We start from the raw sequence: 19297 nt of genomic DNA on the forward strand, positions 1-19297 counted from the left end.
CAAATAATAGCAACTTATTTAATTTACCATGAACTCTTCGCTCCGCACGCCCTATGAAGTCTGTTACACGCCCTGCTTCACTCTAAAATGTACTGAATTGTCCACACTGGTGACCTAAACATTAGGGGTGTAAGAAAATGTCGATATGCTCAGATACCCTGATACTTGACTGCATGATATTATATCAATATTTTTGCTGAAATATCTCCATACTTGTGTTATTTGTGTCCCGATATTTTATATTGGCTATATTAATATTTAATACATATATATACTTCGATATGCAGCTGCATTTGTGACATGTTTGATATGAACGTTTTGTTTTTGTACACACTGTTATTTGGTTGTTAAGCGGTATATACCTGACAGTCTTAACTGAAGTTAGGTCGTAACAATAAACTTGCTTTCATGTTCATAATACTGTCCTGCATCGTCAGATTTCCCCCCTTAAGATGATGGTTGTAATAACAGTATATTGCTGAGCCAATAGTATCGCAATATATGACGATGTATCGTATCACCGCTCCCGTATCGGGATACGTATCGTATTGCAAGATAGGTGCCGATACGCAGCCCTTATCGTCCTGGTCTTGTCATCTAAATTCCACATTGTCTGTCATAACCCACCAGGAAACTCATCTGGCCACAGCGTGATATTTTTAGTTTTCCAGCTGAAGCTTCAGCTGAAAGGTGGGTATAAATAATAACAAAGACATTGACTGTTCCTTCTCTCCCTCTGAAGCCTCCTCTGTCTGCAGATCATAAATTTCATCAGCTGCTTGTGTTGGCACTTGCACGTAATGATCCGTTTCTCTGTGCCGCGCTTTAGTGCCGTACACCACATGCATACTGTACGTCCGCAGGTTTGGCTCCTGGTTCTGCTCAGGCAGGAAAACTCCTTTCATATCAATTGACATATTTATGTAGTGTCATTCCCACAGTGTGGAAACAGCTTCACTTTTGTGTGATGATCCCTGAAGCAGAAAGGATGAATCAGCAAGTAGTTCTTGAGAAAGAAACTTGTGAGAAAAAAAAAATCAAACGGCAGCTTTAACCCCTTGGTGTCTCTTTTTTTTTAACCCACCTCATCCTACATTAGCACCTTCAAAGTCACACTTCAGGAGGTCTGACTCTGTTGAAGGTTCTTAAAGTATAATGAAAATTCTCGTGCCTGAATACGTTTGGCGTCTTGCTGGTAACCTGTTGGAAATGATTCACTGACCAGTGGATGCGCTGGTGTTAAAGTGTTATGCAGATCTGCATCGGTACATCTGAGATTGTCTGTATGAAGTTAACCCTTTTAGTTAGTTTAGTTAACCCTGGACTTTTTATGGCGTACTGTAGATATGGTGATAAACTGTGAAAGACAAGAACCCTGAACGTGACCCATTGTTGGGGAAGAGAATAAATCTCCTCAGTCATCTAATTTGTATGTTATGACGTCGCCTGACGGCCGCCGCAGTACCTTATGTAACTTTTTACAGATGTTTCTCTGACCTACAGTGACTCATCCTCATCTCTCAAGCAGCAATGATGACGAGGTTTCCGCTAGGAAAAAACCCCCCCCGAATGGAATGCAGCTTATTTTCAGATTTACTGAATTAGTGACAATAAAAATGCTAGTTTTTAACCATGAATAGTAAATCTCTCTCCAGTCTGCAGCCTTCCTCACATGTCCGGCCGTAATTCACGACTTGAGTTCCGTGAGCAACGGACTTCAGTCCTGACGATGTTTCTTTCTGGATTTTTCTGTGAAAAACACGCCAACAAACGTCACGTTCATGTCTCCACCTTCATGGTGTGTTGAGTGTTGTCCGTTTGTTTTGATGTTTCTACTTTGTTTCAATACATTTGATCACGTGAGATTTCATATTTATGAAGAGATCATTTTTCTGAAGCCGTGGCAGTGCGCCACTCTCGTTTACACGTAGCAGAAACCCTGGATGATGACTGGGCGTCATCGCACTCGCTCGTGGTGGGACCATGAGCATCAAGGCAACATCAGACACCACCGTATTTTCCCCCAAGCTTCGACAGTGTCTGCTGCTGTTTCTGCCATTTCTTTTTCCTACAACAGATTAAGGGAGGAAGTAGAAATAAGTCTACACAGATGTGTGGCACGCTATATTCTTAACACAATGGGGCAGAATTGGACAAATATCGGCAGAGACCGATACAATGGAGGCAGATTGCGATGTGAAAAATGGCCCAAAAACTACCTCCAATACAAACACGCACTGAAATGCTGCTGATATTGAAGTTACAGGTGTCTGCCATCTGATACAAATTTCGTTCGGTCCATGATTTGGACAGTGTTTAACATTTCCTGAAATTAATGCTAAACTACAGTAAACCATCAAGTTCAACTTTGAATGGTGTTTGACTGTAAGATCTCTCTCTGTTTTCAACGTATGTGTCTGTTAGTCTTTCAAATCTACTTATCTTTTCTAGGCTCCATCGCTATACAGTGCTACATTTGAGACGTGCTAAATATAGCTCAAATTCTCCGCACAATCGTCTACAACATGTCATTATCTCCATCTTCATTCTGTCCCTTTTCTTCCTTCCAGCAGGACTATTTTAGGTTTCTGGTTCAGCGCGAGGGATTCAACTGAGCACTGAATTAGCTTTTTATAGGGTCTGAAGTATTGTGTTGAAACAATGAGTGTTGGTGTTCATTACTATAGTAGCAATTGGTGCCTGATGCTGTTCAACTTTGTGGACGCGGGATAAGTAGTAGAAAAGTCTTTAACTGTAGTGTAAACAGGCCCCTTGTCCTTCTCTGTCGCACATTTTTACAGGATGAGGTTTGTGTAGTTTGAGCTTTTCATCACCTGGTGAGGCAGCCGCGTCTAAAAGAAAAGAAAAAGAAGTGGGTACAGACATAAAGGGAAGCATCTGTTTTTGCTCCTGTGAATCACGTCTTTCCTTCTACTGCTTGTTATTACAGAGGTATTTATAGGGAGCACGTCTTATGGGTGTGATATGGTGATCTATGGATATAATTTGCTGGAAATGTAGTCATGGCTGTGCCTTACTTTTTAAATGGGTGCCCCACTGGAATGTAGGTGGTTGGTGCGTCACCGATAATATGCTTGTTTGCTTCGGGTCTGTTTAAATTGATCTGCAATAGTGGGAAAAGTACTTTTTTTTTTGTATGACACTGAAATTTTGGCCATGAGACGTGGACCTTGTGAGTGAATCCATCCTGAAAATATGCCCAGCGTGCCACTTGTTGATGACCTCATGCTATGCAAGGTCCACAAGATTTACTTGATGCCTGTGTTGCAACTGTATCATCTGTATTGTCTTTTATCTAGGACCTTGAATCAGGTTGCCCATAGCCCCGCCCCCAACCATAAACCGAACCATATGATTTTTTTATTTTTTTGCTCACATTTGGCAAGCGTCGCGTGACCTCCCCTGACCCTAGTTCTCCAAGTTTGCTTTGTGCCCTACAAAACACAGAAATGCTCCTCTGATTCAGTGGCTTGCAGTTACTTTTGCAAATAATTGTTTAAGGTTCGGAACTTTTTCCTCCTGTCATCAGACGTCCCAACAATAGCGCAGCGCAATTTCGCCCGCAAACAAATATGCCGCCTGCTATGGCTGCAAAAGGGTTGAGAGTCTGCAAATTTCTATCATATTCAGCAAAATTGTTGGAGGAAACAACCTTCTGTATGATGACACCCTCAGTTGGACATTATACATGGAGTAACTGGAAATTTCAGCGTCCTGCTATGAAAACTAAAACGTCCAATCTCTCACATTTTACAGCTTTGCGGTGGCCAGACACCACTTAAGCTATAAGCCTGGCTGGTATTGTAATGTGTAGAATGTGATTTTGTGTTCGTAGAAGTAAAAAGTGTATCAACTGTCTTTTACAGGACGTGGGCTCAGACGATACCTGGTCGTGTGGAGTTCTTCTCCAGCGAAGGCTCAGACACCAGCATACCCATTCCCATCGTGGCTCTGCGGAATGTGGATGACTCCTACCCCCCACAGAAGAAGTCCTTTATGATGCTCAAGTACATGCACGACCACTATCTAGACAAGTACGAGTGGTTCATGCGGGCCGATGACGACGTCTACATCAAGAGCGAGAAGCTGGAGAGCTTCCTGCGCAGCCTCAACAGCAGCGAGGCCATCTTTCTGGGGCAGACGGGCATGGGGGCCCGGGACGAGTTGGGCAAGCTGGCTCTGGAGCCAGGGGAGAACTTCTGTATGGGAGGGCCTGGAGTCATCATGAGCCGGGAGGTCCTCCGAAGGATGGTCCCGCACATCCGGGAATGTCTGCAGGAGATGTACACCACGCACGAGGACGTGGAGGTCGGCCGCTGCGTCAGGAGGTTCGCCGGCGTTCAGTGCGTCTGGTCTTATGAGGTGAGGCTTGTTTCCTTCAAGCTGTGTGTAACGTCACTAGTCAAGATGTCGCTGAGCATTGTGTCGGCTCGTGTCCCCTTTTCACACCCCTGAAATCAAACGTTTTCACTGCGTGTCATGAGCTTTTGTCAGGGAGAGCGGCATGTAAACAAACCATTAATCGGAGAATCTGAAGTGGTATTTTATTATGTTAGTTCTTTGGCGCTTCATTCTAAGACATAGATTTGACACTCCTACTGTTGGGTTTCTGCCACACAAACGTGCGCTGACAAATCTGATTCATAAACCTATTTAATGCCCGTAATCCAAAATGATGGCGAGTCCCTGTCATGTGAGTCAAGTGGAGGCCAAAATGCTAGTTCACTGCTGTCTACAGCATCACAGATGGAAGACGGTGTGAGAAGCAGAGAGAATCTGTCTTGTTGGGACATTCACTCTAGAAAGATCTTAACACATCATCAGTCTTTCCTTATCGCCGAGAGACAGATCTCCATTCATTTTCTTGTTCCTTTACCAGTCTGCCATTTTCATTTGTATCAGAGCAGTTCTCTGTCTGGCATGTTGCAAGCAACATGGAGAGCAGCGTTACAAATATGCATGGCTTAATGAGCTCCATTTTTCTCTGCTCTGGCTGAAAATATTTCCCACTGGTAACAAATCGCCGGGCTCTAAAAGCTTGTCCTCTTGTGCAAACAACCGCCATCCCTCCCCTCGTCTCTGTTGCGGCGGAGAGAAAAAGCCTGCTTCGTCACCGACCATTACATCCAGGGAAGTGTGTGGCCACTTGGAAATGACAATAGAGACAAATGGACATTTGACACCTTGTAAAAACAAGCCCAACAATAACCTGGCCTTTGAAGTCGCCTGCTGCCCAGACGACTTTGTTTATCTCTTTAGTCATTACATGACCTTTTTTTTTTTTTTTAGGATGACATTGTGGTTAAATATTTTTCCTCTGGTCGAGATTTACAGAATCTGTCTTTGGTTTGCTCGAGCAAATGTTACTGGAAAATAAGTGAAAACAATTGCTCTTGAAGCTGGTGTCCTTCTGAATGTTAACATTCCAGAAGACGCATGGCTTGATTCATGTATTTGTAGTTCACCATATGACCGTTTTTAAGAAAGTGGGGTTTTCTCTTGTTCAGTTGTGTGTAAAGTTTTTCTTTGAAGGGTGTGGACTCCAGTTATGTTGTTGCTGTTTCATCCCTTTGTGTAGTTAATTATCTCGCCTAGTCTTGTGCTCAAATTGACCATCTCCCTAAATCGCTGCCCCTTCTCCTGGATTCTGAGGCGCTGGACCTGTCAACACTGGGGATTAATCCTTGTTGACGGACTTGTTCAGAAGTGGCTAGAGGAGTGCTGAACTTTGGTCACACTCCGGGTCACCGGTCTAAAGAGGGATCAGTTTACAAAATGCCATTCCACAGGCGGATCCTGGCTCCGCTGTTGTATGCTGTTTATTCCACATTATTGCTGGGTGTTATGCTCTGGTATGCTATAGTTCCACCCGCCTTACGTGGCTATGTGTGCATAAATCGGCCGCGCACAAACCAATGTCCTCGGAAGGACGCTACCCATGTCATTCAGACTGATGTGTAGCTGTGATGCAGGAAATGGGTTTTTCAGTGGAGCCGATCATGAACTGGAAATTGAGCTGCATGTCTGAATGCTTCGTTGAGACTTGTGTGAACGTGCTGCTGACAAGGAAATTGATCAGTACAATACAAAAAAGCAGGCCGCCAGAGTTGGCCCCGTGTTGAGTCAGAGTTGACGTCACCAGAGGAGAACGTATGGCAACGCCGCGTCTTCTTCAGGTTTGGACTTGTCTCTGCCACAGACCTGCAACGTGTTCACATGAACTCTGACCACACCGCAGCCGGGCTCCTCTTTAACTCATCGGAGCACTTGTTTAGTTTCATGAAACTGAAGCAGCTTTTAGGGTCGTACAAGGAAGTTAGGAACGACTGAGCTGAAGTAGTATTTAAAATCATGTTCTTGATCATAATTGTAGTTTGTAGCGTGAGTAGTTTCTTGTGATGTGATGCGTATCCCGATACAGGAGTGGCGATGAGTTCAGCAATGTATCGTAATGAGAGCCATCATTTTAAGGGGGAAAATCAATTAATGCGGTACAATATGATGTGAATGAGAACAAGTTTATTGTTATAAACCACAACTGAGAAATGAATCCCTAATAAACAAAATAACTCCTGTGCACACAAAGTAAACATCTGTTAAACGCGTCACAAATGCAGCAGCATATCTGTGTATCTGTGTATTAAATATTGATAAAGACAGCGATAAAATATCAAGACAGTTATTGTGATAGTTCATCAAAAATGTTGGTACAAAATTGCGGTATTAAGTGTCATGATATTTGAGCACATCTATATTTTCTTAGACCCCTAAATTGGTTACGAGCTAGTTACAGCAAATTGTAGTCAAACTAAGTGGTTCAACCTGCTGTAGTTCAGGACTCCCCAACACCCTGTAATAACACTGTTATTAGGATATGCCTTGAAACGTCTGATGGCCTTACATGACCTTACATATGTACATCACCGCAAAGTCTCCTGAACTGCTGATGTCAACATAAGAGCATCTGAATGACCCGCATCGTCCACACTTCTGTTGGTTCTGTCCCTGATGTGAGAAATGTGATCACTGTATTTGTGCCCTTGTGCTGTGAGACTTGGCTCATCCAAGACGGCCCGGGACGGGAGTCCAGCCTTTTCTAATAAGAGTTTGTTTCCATGGCAGCCATGTCCCTGTGCGGTGATGAAGGGCCTTTATGGAGGGAAGTGTCTGCTCTCAACACACAGGAGCTTGATGGAGAGCGCTATATATAGAAGCCCAGATGGGTTCTTGCTTCTGTCATTACAGTGTGGTGAGTGAGGAGCACACGGGTGGACAGGGATCCCCTGACTGAGAGATGAGATTGTCCAGATGCAAATTGAAATCACGGCACAAGATCATGAAACCACTGCTGGCATCTGCACGGTCAGAAGCAGGCGGACGTTGAAGTTGAAGTGGCTGCTGGGTGCAGGTACAACAGACAGCATTATAGAGGATGAGTCGCACTAATGCAATAAATAATGATCAGCGTCTGAGTCTGTGGCATCTGGATGCTCGCAGACTGCTCAGCGCAGCTGCTCCCAACGCACACGCGGCACCTTAATCCACTTTAAGTTGAGCTGGTCTGTGCGTAATTCCTTAATTTAATAACAATAACTAGAAACACACCTGGAGAGCACAGACCCAAACCAGCGCCTGTATATTGATTTCTTTTTTAAATATTGACATTTTTATTAACTTTTAAATATGTGACAAAAAGTGACAATTGACAATTCAAAGACAGTATACTTTCCTGTATATATAAAACCACACAATATAAAATAATAATAGACAAGACAAAAAAAGCAGATGTTGCCATTGTTACATGAATTATAGTTATAGTCCTTCAGTCCTTCAGTATCATGTATTACCAATTTACTCCTGTCTCAATTGACGTTTCAAAAATCGTCCATTTTCTCCAAGTGTCCATGAACAGGTCCTCCTTTCCATGTTTTATATATTCACAATATGTATCCAGTCGTTCACAGTTGGTGCCTCTACTTTGTACCAGTTCCTTGTAATTGCTCCGTATATTGATATTAAGTCGATTTCGTCACCCTGACCCCATAAAGAAATGCAACACTGAGCTTAAAGGGGCAGCAGGTGACAGTAGCTTTCTGCAATGCTCTCAGTAGAGGCGGGATTTTTCAGGCACCGTGTGTTCCATTAAGATCAGGATTCAGCGCCAACAATTCCATTACATTTTTGGGATGGAATGTGTGGGCCATATAAGCGAGAGAAATGCATATTCCCTTGCATGTCAGAGTCACGTTTATTTGGTCCTGCTGTCGGAAACAGTTCAGTTCAGGTCACTGCAGATAAGAATGAAAATCCAACATTGATTCAGGATGTTGATCGGTCTAATAAAGGTGCATCAGTCGTCTGGTAATAAGCACTCGATATCGGCGAGTACTCAAATGCAAGTACTCCTAGTCCGTTTGGGAACAAAAAACTGGCATCTGTGCAGCTGTAGTAGATGGAGAATCTTCATAACTGGAGCCATTCACGTCCAAAAAAGAGAGAGCAGTGTAAGTGTGCGCTCGGACCACTGGACAGGTCAGTGACCAGCAGTCTGTCATGGGAGTTGATATTCTGCTGTAAATGGACCTGGACCCTGTCAGAGCTCACGTGTGAACGCACCACTCCTCTGATCTGGATCAGCTTCAATCACTCCCGGGACTTGTGCGAACGAGTTGTCAGTGCTGGAAGACAGTGAATCAAGGTCAGGTCATAGCAGTGACAGACATGCTGTAGTTAGTGATTGAGGCTTGTACCTAATGTGATATCGGTTTGGCTGACGTGGTGCTGTGGAGACCTTTGTACAGAGATTTGCTTTCTGCATAATGGCTCTTCTTTTTTTGAGGGAAAATGTCTCGAAACCCTTTGCTGAAATTCTGGCCGACTGCTTTGGTTCTCAAGCTGTCCACTTGGAAATCCAGCAGTTCTCAATTTAAAAATGACAAATACATTTGAAGAATCTTTTTGAGCACAATAAAAAGCAGAGATGGGTTTCATCTGGCTTTACTACACTGAAGTTAAAAATAAAGAGCCATTCCTGTGGTAATACGGCTCACATTGCCGTACAAAAAAAGAAAAGCATCAAGAAATGAAAGCAGGAATGAATCGATGAGAAAGGTCTGGGTGCATGAAAGCGTGACCTTGTCTCCGCTGACTTATCAGGACATATTTGCCATATTCTGTTTCCCAGTGATGGTCTGAACTGATCTTTGTTTTTGTTCGTTTATGTTCCATCAGATAGGATATTAATGACTCGTGCTTTCAGCATGGTGTCCAAAATTGAAGTCACATGGAAGTGAGTGAAAGAACGTAGTGAGTGTTTCAGAAGAACTCATGTCAAATGCCACTGTAGATCCTTGCTAAGTTTATCTGTCGCCCTCCGTTCACGTATTCTCGGCCGCCTTAAGGCCGGCAGATATATCTCTCACATCAGCTGACACTGTGCATGCTAGGCTCATACACAGGAAGTCAGCCGCCCACACTTCTCTCACCATTGCCTCAACATGCTTCTCACTCTTTTTTTTTTAAGATCATGCACACACTATCTCAGTCACCTACGCAGCTACTGTATCAATGACCTGGCAGCGTTTGAAGCGGTGCCAATTATTGATCCTGCTACACTGGGAAAGCCAGAGTCTGAGGCACATGCACTGAAAACGTTTGCATGTGCATTGGCTGCAAGTATTCAGTTTCATGTATGTAATTGAGTTACTCTGTGTCACAGATTTATTTTCATAATACTGCCAAACAATTCTGCCTGTTCACTGTACAAAGAGAAAGCACATGCTCAAAAGGAATGTGTATGACATGCCAGGGGTGTAAGAAGCTATTGATACACTCAAATATTGCGGTACGTGATTGTGCAATATAGGGAGCCCTTCCTGTCAGTCCATGAATGGAAGTTTACAGTTATTTTCTGGTCCGCATTTCCTCCTGTCCTGGATCACATAAATCCAGTACCTCGATTTAAATGATATGTCAGTTTGGTTCAGTTAGTTGCCTAACTTCTGATTTATTTGCTTGTCATAATTTGGACCGCAACTCAAACGTCACATGTATCAAGGTACTAAACTATCAAAGGTAGAAGCTAGCAAACACTCACTGTGACCCTGTAGAGCTTGTCCTGCCATCTGGCTCTCACTCCACCGACTATCGAGTGAGAGCCTGCGATGAGCATGGTAGTTGGCTTCCACATATCAACACCTGTGCTGGAACTAATAAAGGTATCTTTAGCATGAACGTGGGGTGGTGATGGCGGAGATGTGTAGGAGTTTAAGGGTGGATGGATGGACAACCGAGTCCATTGTACGTCTTTCTTTCATTGTACATCTCCTCAACAGTCCACCTGCTCGACTGAAGGTGACTGAGCTTCATGTTGACAAAACCAGTGGAAAAATGCTCAAATTTCTCGGGTGAACTCATGGTGTTGGTTGTGGAGGGGGACTTTGCTGGGAGGGAAAAAAATGCATTTGACTGAATGGGATTTCGGCCATGGTGTCAGTGCCTGCTACACAGTAGTAGCCATTTTTTAAATCATTAAAAAATCAATAAAAAATATATATAGCAACTCTATTAGAATGTGGCTTCGCCATTTATTTTCTGTTTGATAATGTGTATAGAAGGGCTAAATATTGCTCATAGTTTTTAAAAGTAGCTTTTTAAAATTGGGTGTCGTTTTGAATTTAATCGGCCGGTCATGAAGCTCCTGATGCTCATTTCAGAGCTGCTGCTCAATAGCGAGTTCACCAGGTCTTGAAGCGCCGCATGCGGTGCGTGTTGTTCCTCCAGCTATCGGGTCCTGGAAATGAGAGGGCCAAACAGTGAAGTAATCATTGTGATAAATGGTTCCAGCTTCCCAAATCTGCAATTCAGCTCACCGTTATTTTCACATCATCGCCCTCTGCTGCTCTCCACCCATGCGGTTCCATAAACAGGCATTTTCTGTCCACACTCATGTTGTCAGTCAAAGCATCAGGGTGATTCTGCTGGTTTCTGACTCGTTTGGATGGAAATCGCAAGCGAAGCAGAATATACGTGTGAGCTGCCTGCTTGGTTGTTGCCATGACCTGCTTGTCTCAGTTGTGCACTCAAGTCAATTAGAAACTGTTGAACTGCTGGTTTCCTGCCACAATTATGTCGGGTTTTTTTTATTTTAACTGAGTACGTCTCTGAAAATGAAAAATCTGCTTCTGTTTGGTTGTCCTCTATAACTCTTTCAACACTGTTTTTAGCACTGTTTTAGCCTGTAGTGTCATTGCTGCTTCTAGAATTTTAGTATTTGGTCATGTTTTTTCCAGGGATGCCAGATGCCGATATTAGGCATCGTTCCAGCTTTGAGTTCTTGTACTCTCAGAATGGCCACCGATACCACAAAACCAATACCACTATATGGCATTTTCCCAAGAGCCACCGGAATAAGGTGGTTTGCTCTCCTCAGGTCGGTGGAGAGTTCTTGCCTCAAGTGGTGGAGTTGAAGTATCTCGGGGTCTTGTTCTCAAGTGAGGGAAAAGGGGAGCGAGAGATACATAGACGGCTTGGTGCAGCGGCAGCAGTGATGCGGTCGCTGTATCGGACCGTCATGGTGAAGAGGGAGCTGAGTCACAAGATGAAGCTCTGGATTTACCGATCGATCTACGTTCCCACCCTCACCTATGGTCACCAGCTTTGGGTCATGACCGAAAGGATGAGATCGCCGATACAAGCGGCTGAGATGAGTTTCCTCCGCAGGGTGGCTGGACACACCCTTAGAGATAGGGTGAGGAGTTGGGTCATCCGGGAGGAGCTCGGGGTGGAGCCGCTGCTCCTCCACATCGAGAGGAACCAGCTGAGGTGGCTCGGGCATCTGATCCGGATGCCCCCTGGACGCCTCCCTGGGGAGGTGTTCCGGGCATGGAGGAGACCCCGGGGAAGACCCAGGACTCGCTGGAGAGATGATGTCTCCGGTCTGGCCTGGGAATGCCTCGGGATCCCCCGGGAAGAGCTGGAGGAGGCTTGTGCGGACCGGGAAGTTTGGGCTTCCTTGCTCCGAATGCTGCCTCCATGACCCGACCCCGGATAAGCGGTAGAAGAAGGTGAAAAGGTGAAAGGCGTTTTCCCATTTTTGAATGTTTGTACTGCAGTGAAATTTGTGACCGTCACCTGTGTACAAGAAAACATGCTGAGGAAGGTTGTTAAAAAACTCAAAGTAACTATGTGTTATGGTGTAAGTGAGTAGGTGAGTACTCAAATGCAAGTACTGGTACACTACTTGTTTTGGGAAAAAAATGGTATCGGTACATCCCTATTTTTTTTTGTACGATGATGTATTGGGTTAGAATAGTTGTCATGTACTTAGCCGTCTGTTCCATAGAGGGGAATATCTGGGAGTCTATACTCTCTTGCAGTTCCTGCAGAATCATCATTTTTGTTTTTACCTATAGAAACTGTAATTTCAAAAAATAATGCAGTGGGACCTCACAACCACCATCATGGATTATGATGTACTCTCCTTTGCTAGATGTTTGCTATCTAAAACGCTGCTGTATCATCTGCTTAACAGTGTTTCCTGGTCCCAGGAAAATGCTAAAGTATAAAAACAAGGTGCTTATCAGGCACCCAGTCATGTATTCTTTGTCAACTTGCCTGAGCAGGCCAGGCTTGAAACTTGGCTCACTGGAGGTGGTGAGGACACAAGGGGACAGGTTGCTCTGCCAGCAGTAATACCAACAGTGCTGTATGAAACGCCAAACTGTAATCTGAATATGTTTCAAAAGATGGGCTCCATGACTGTTGATGCAGTGTCCGTCAGAATAACATGGACACATTACTACAAATACCTGGAAGACGGCTCTTAATGAAGCTGCTTAGTGGCAGATTAGATCCTGGCTGCATGTGTGGAGAGCAGTTTTTGAGGATACTGTCCTGTTGGCATTGGGATTCCAAAGAGCAACCCGCTAGGAGCAAAGCCTTAACACATTCCTCTGATCGAAGGAGATGCTAAGAAAGGTCGGCTGTCCTGCCCTGCTCCTGGAGGAGACAAGGTCAGAGGTGCTTGTAAGCCTCTCTCAGGATCACAGGTCAGAGACTCGCTGTGGCCCAGTGACCCGCTTACTGTTAGTAGTGATCGTGCCTGAGATGATCCGCGGGCAGTTTTTGCCGCCAACCGCTTGACATGAAGGTTCTAAAACAAGCTCCAACAAAACAAACGGAAGTTCCAAGCCTCATTTTCTACAAGTCCGCTTCCTTACCCCGGGCCCTTGTGAGTGGCCCACACTCATCTCTTGCCAACAAGGCCACCATTGTAGGCCCTCCTCACTTCCTATTTTTCCGGCAGGCTTGACCGCCTCCCTTCCATCTCAATTTGTAGCATTTAATTAGACTCTCTTTCACAGCCAGCTGCGCATGGATTCATATCTAATCTGATAAATGTGGTGGCGAGTCTGCTTCCTTTGGAAATCACAGAGCAAAGAGCGAAGGAAGTGATGCTTTCTAGCCCCTGGATCAGACGAGTGTGAAGCGTGGACGCAGTTGTTTGACTTGTCGTGTGATCATTTCTAATGCGCGAGTGAGAAAGGACACCCTCTCTCTGAAGTACAGGCCTCTCATTAACGCCAAGTCCCTGGTGCCACTTGTGTTAATGATAGTGCCGCAGTGGCACGACTGCTTGTCAGATTATGTTTTTGCAGCTCCGATAGATTTGCCGCGAGCTAATGCAGCGCCGTGTAATAGTTAATTAGACTCTGCAAATATCTGCTGCCGGGCCTGACGTGGTTGATGTGAACGTGCTTTTGTGAAAGGTTCTTCATCCCTGGTTTTTCTGTTCATGCATTAACACCACTAGGAGCAATAGTCGAACTCCTTTACACAGCGCATTTCCTACTACCCCACTTCTACTCCGCGGTGCTTATAGAAGTAAACGCAGAAGCAGCCGGAACTAAAGCTCTTATACCGTGAAATATAGATCAGGGTTTCCGCCAGGATTTTCCAAAACTGTTGCAGAGCCCTGACAAAAAAAAGAAGCGATGGGAAAGTTTTGACTTTGACTGAATTGGTGAGAATAAAAATGCATTTTAAATTTTTTTTTAGAAGTAAATCTCTCACCAGTCAGCACAGGTCCGTGTCTCCATATGTCCGACCAGAATGCGTGACTTGAGTTTTGCGAGCGAATGACTTCAGTCACTATAAGTTTTCTTCGAGGATTTTTCTGTTTAAAAACACACCAAAAACCAACACGATCATGTTCACCTCCATGATGTCTTATATGTTATCCCCTTTGTCTTATGTTTCCACTCCATTTAATACGTTTGATCTCCTGAGGTTTCATCTTTAAAAAGCAACCGTTTTTCTCAAGGCTTGGCGACGCTCATTTAAGCCGTGGCAGTGCTGCACGACACTCTGCAAATGCTTGTTTACTGACTGATCCACTGGTCCTGTCGCTGGGTTTGACTTAATATTTAAGAGTCTTGACTTAAATCTGCATGTACCTGCATTTTTCATGGTTACATGACCTTCCAGAAAAACAATCTAGCCTTAGTCGCTGGATACCTTCCACTAAAAATTGCTAAGAATGTTTACAGTAGCGCTGGGCGATACAATCCCAAATCCATATGACGATAAATTAGGCTTGTTTACCTTAATAATGATGAATTCAAGATAACCCCCTGCCCAGTGTGGTACATAAACAGCATTTCGGCATCTGTTTCCAGTCTTACTCTGACTCGATGGGTGGAGTCACGTGACCACCCTGTCTTAAAGGAGCATGCTCATTGCCTGACAGAGCAGACGACAAAAGACTTTACCGCCATCTGCATAAAGATGTTGGTTATCGTCGTAAATTCCCAATATATCGCCCAGGCTTGGTTTACAGTATGGATGGGAACTGCTTTAAAAACATACATTACTTTGTGCTCAGCTGCTTTGGCTGCACAAATAAAAGTGCAACATGACGAAAATAGTGAGATGATTTAACAAACTAAACAAAAATACTAGACTACAATCCTTGTTTGGCGCACTGTTGTGACAATACGCAGTGTCACGTGAAGTGGAATTAAGGAGATTTGGGTTTGTGGACTGGATTGGACGGGTTTGTGAAAATGCTGATAATCACCCCCAGTGAACTACTTCATTCTGTAGCTACTTTAACCAATTCACGTGCACAGCCTTCAGCCATTAAAGGTTGTATGTTGTGAGCATTGCATGTGCTGGTGTCAAGCTACCTGCTTGGGATCACCATAGATGAACAACCATCGTTGTGTCTGGTGGTTCTCAAAAAGCCACACTGACCGGGGTTGCCAGACTCTGGAGGGTGCCAGCTTTTCTTTCACTTCACCACCTCCTCTTCATCTCTTTTTTTCCCCTCTCTAATATCTCTGCCAAGACTTCTGAAGCAGATGGCTGCCATTTACTTTCTTTTTCTTCGCAGGGATGTCATTCAGATTTGTATGCATCGAGGGGGTGTTTTAATTCTGATCCAATGGTTGGGCCCTTGTGAGAAGTGCCATCGCTCTGGGGGCGGACATGCATACATGGCGGATGACTAATTCAACTCTTAAGTTGAAATGGATTTTTGAGATTTGGTGCAGGGAGACTGAGGTGAACATATATGTTCATGGTTCATGACTCATGTTCTATTATCACTGTTCATTTTTATTATTACTGTTTATTTGTATTCATTCATTTTGGGGGGGGTTCATGTTTGCACATTATTTCAAAGCACTTTCCTAGTTGGTGGGATCCTCACTGACCTTGGCAATAAAGCTGATTCTGAATAAGGATTTGATAATATGTTTTGAAATGAGCAGTGACTGTGCTTTCCACATGTGATGGAAGCTTACCTGGACTGATCTGTGCTGAATCATGAGCTGCTATCGAGGCATTATTTTTCATCATCCATTTTTGATTCAGTGAAACAGCGAGCCCCCAGCGAACAGCAACGATCGCTTGTAGGTCAAGTGAGAATAATGGCAAGTAACTGACTCACTATATACATCATGCTCTGTTTCTCTGTGTAAAGGCTGTGTAATGAACAATGGCCAACTTGGAATGTTCCACTTAAGCTGTGCTTTCATGAGCTGGAACAATTCGATTATGGTTATGAATGGGAATCACAGCGGCCGAGACGATTCATGTTTCGAATGCTAAAAGTTGCGCTACTGTGTGAAACAGGAAGGCGTCAGCTGTCCAGCAGTCCTCCTAAGCTCATAGCTAGCAGATGTCGCAGATGTTGCTAGATAATTGAAGCAGTATGTGGTGAAGCGGTTGCTGCCTTGCAGAACTATATCAGCTACAAGATAGTCTCTCGCCAAACATCTTCAGTGTCTTCCTTTTCACAGTTGAGACACTGAACTCCGAGCGAGTGTGACCTATTGCCGTGAACGTAGAAGACACATGCTCGCAGCCGCTTTGACTTCTTTGTCCTCCTCCTGCTGCTCTCCTTCCTGCCTCTGTGGCCAAAGCTGCTGGCATTTACTGGCACTCTAAAGCTCTCTAAAGCTGTGCCACTGTACGCCTGCGTCATTCCCTTGGCCGCTGTCTCCCGCCTCACTTTTGTCTCCCTCTGTTCAAAGTGAAATAATTTGATGGTTGGAAATGGTTGGAAGGTCTGTGACCGCCCCCAAAAGTTGTGACCATCGACGGTGCAGCTGGTCAGCAGCTTTAATGAAGAGTTGTGTAGCGCTAATGAGAGTCAACGTGCAGCTGATAGCTGATGCATCATTGTGTCATTGTCTCTGGGGGTGAGCCAAGGACTGAGGATGTGAAGCCACTCTGGTAAAAGGGCTTGTTAAAACTCTGGCCGGCAGCCACAGGAGGCCGAGCTTTTCTCCCATCTGCTCCACACACTGCTTCTCTGGTTGAAAACTCAACTGGACTCTGGAAGTTCTGTGCTTGATTTGTGATATCCGCTTGATGCTTTAAAAGTCAGTTGCCTTCAGAAGAAAAAAAATATTTAGTTCCATCTTTGATTCTAGTGGGTTGTGATTGATAGCTCAGGTTTATATTTGGGCTCTCAATAGATTAAATCTTGATTAATCGCACTAAAGTGGAGTTAACTAGTGAGTAATTGCAAATTAATCACACATTTTGTGTCTGTTCTCTCTCTAACATGAAGGAAGATTTACCGTAAATTCCGGACTATAGAGCCTGGAATTCTAGTCCCACACATAAGGAAACTAGATCTTGTTCCTACATGAGTCGCAGCGGTCTATAAGCCGCGGGTGCAGTGGTGCTGTCCGCACCGTAGAAAGGCTTAAAAATGCATGAGGCTCACTTCTAAACTAGTTTGGAAAACGGGCTCCAGCATGGAGACTGACTCATGAAACAAACTGGCCAAACTGAACTGGAATCAGATGTCAACTCCTCACATCTTTTATTGACATTAAAGCGCTCAAAATGTGTCCCAAGTTCCGACACCACAGTTGCTCTCAGCTGCTGCTTCTCATCTCCGCTCCTCCAGGAGATCGGCTCTGTGGGCGGAGCTGCGGACACGCGGGTGAAAACAGCGCATTTTGAGCGCATGAAGCTCTTTAGCCTGTAAAAATCCATATATATTTTTTTCATTCCCCAACACAAGTAGTCATGGTAGATTCTTGACATTGAGGAAAGCTGACAGCAGAACGCTGGCAGCTGTGTGTTACATTTTGGGACGTCATGGTTCATCTTCTGTGACAGACTTTTGGCAGCTGACATCCTTTTGTCTTCACTTTGATTCTCTTGAACATCATTTTTGCCGCACTTTCCTTCTTGATTCTGTCCAGGAGACAACAACCGCTTCACCTCGTAGAGTCGTGAGTCGTGCTTGGTGACAGAGAGCCACTATTGCTTACGATAGAGCAAGAATTGACCGCCAGTCCTCGTGACGGCATCCTTTAGTGTGGCGTTTCGCTGATAGGCCTGAACAGGTTTCATCTCCGTTTATTTGTAATCCATAATGTATTAATGGAAGTGTGCGCAGAGGGCCAGAGCAAGGCAATCATCTCCCGGTGCTGGGCGTTAAGCAGAGGATTAGCCCATTCAGTTTGTTTAATTGGGCCGAGCAGCTGTCAGCTCGGCGCTGGCTCAGCGGACTCTCAGTCCTGCTCATTATCTGCATTTTTGTCTGCTCGCTCCATCTTGTAATGTCTCAAGCCCGGATGAAGGATCCAAAACAATTGCAGTTTGTCAACCTGTCATCATTTTAGAAGCATGCCGCACTAACAGATGCGCTGAGCTCGAAATTCCATAATGGTCACAGTGAGGTTGGTGGCTTAGCTTAGCTCCTGCTGCTGTGGGCAGTGAAAGTTTTAGTGCAGGTTGTTGTGATGCTAATGCACCATGCGGGACAGCAACACTTCTGGTTTTAATGTCTCCCCTGACACTGTGCTCAAATGTGGAATCAAACCTGAGAACAGTAATCCTTTGATTATTGCGGCTACACTCCGAGCCCCAATATTTGTCACTCAAAAAATCGTCTTGCAAAAGTCTCTTCACTCACCAGAGATGGATTTTGAGTTCATTGAATGTGTTTTGACGTCTCAAGTTCACAGCATTTCCTAACCAAATGTTCTGCTGCTTCACAAGTGTCACGGGGCAGCGCTTGGGCTCGCACGTTTATATCAAGGCCACAAACAGGCAGAAGTCGATCATCTTCGTTTGGAGTTTATTGAACATCTCGAGTTCATGTCATGATTTCAAATTCTATCCATCAGTCCGTGTTCTTGATTTAATCCCAGGCTGCTGCTCTTTTCATTATCCTTTGTGTGTCCTTCTCAAACTTGGTCCGGGGTGTAACGTTGATAGCCATTAGCGGTACCGGTGTTTGTCACGTGAAAACGCGAAAGGCAGAGCAGTTTCATGTCCCTCACTGGCCACTGTATTTCATGATGGAGTGTCTATTTCTTATGAAGTTATTGTTATTTGGGTCTGGGTATCATTCGTTAATTCACTTTGTTTTGAAGGAAAAAAAAGGTTTTCGAAACATATCCATAAAACAACAACAGGAACAACGGAATCCGATGTGAACCGCACTGTAAACAGAAACTAGCGAAGAGGAACATGGAGAGCTACAGGTTGTTCGTAGACAGAGCTTTACAGTGCGCCTCACAATGAAGCTACCGTGGCCTTCCAGGGCGGCCATTCATTCAAGTATTTCTACTCCCCTTGACCTCTGCATGTGATGTGTGTGGTCAGTACCTTTAGCCACAGATGTTATTGTCCTAACTCTTTGTTGGAGTAAGCATTGAAGGAGGCTGTGGGAGATAAAATATTCCATTTAATTCTGCAGCCTGAACATGTTTTTTGTTTTTGTTATTCACTTCCCTGCGCAACA

The 19297-nt window shown here is 44.5% G+C and overlaps 1 protein-coding gene across 1 annotated transcript in view; it reads left to right on the forward strand.

Moving 5' to 3' along the window:
* Nucleotides 1-19297, forward strand: part of chsy1 (chondroitin sulfate synthase 1) — a 51751-nt gene that overhangs the window by 5078 nt on the left and 27376 nt on the right. The window contains exon 2 of the mRNA XM_053853846.1: nucleotides 3888-4383. Coding sequence (XP_053709821.1) covers nucleotides 3888-4383 — 496 coding nt within the window. The remainder of the gene's footprint in view (nucleotides 1-3887; nucleotides 4384-19297) is intronic.

This window comes from Synchiropus splendidus, chromosome 1 (assembly GCF_027744825.2).
Source record: "Synchiropus splendidus isolate RoL2022-P1 chromosome 1, RoL_Sspl_1.0, whole genome shotgun sequence".
Classification (NCBI taxonomy): Eukaryota; Metazoa; Chordata; class Actinopteri; order Syngnathiformes; family Callionymidae; genus Synchiropus; species Synchiropus splendidus.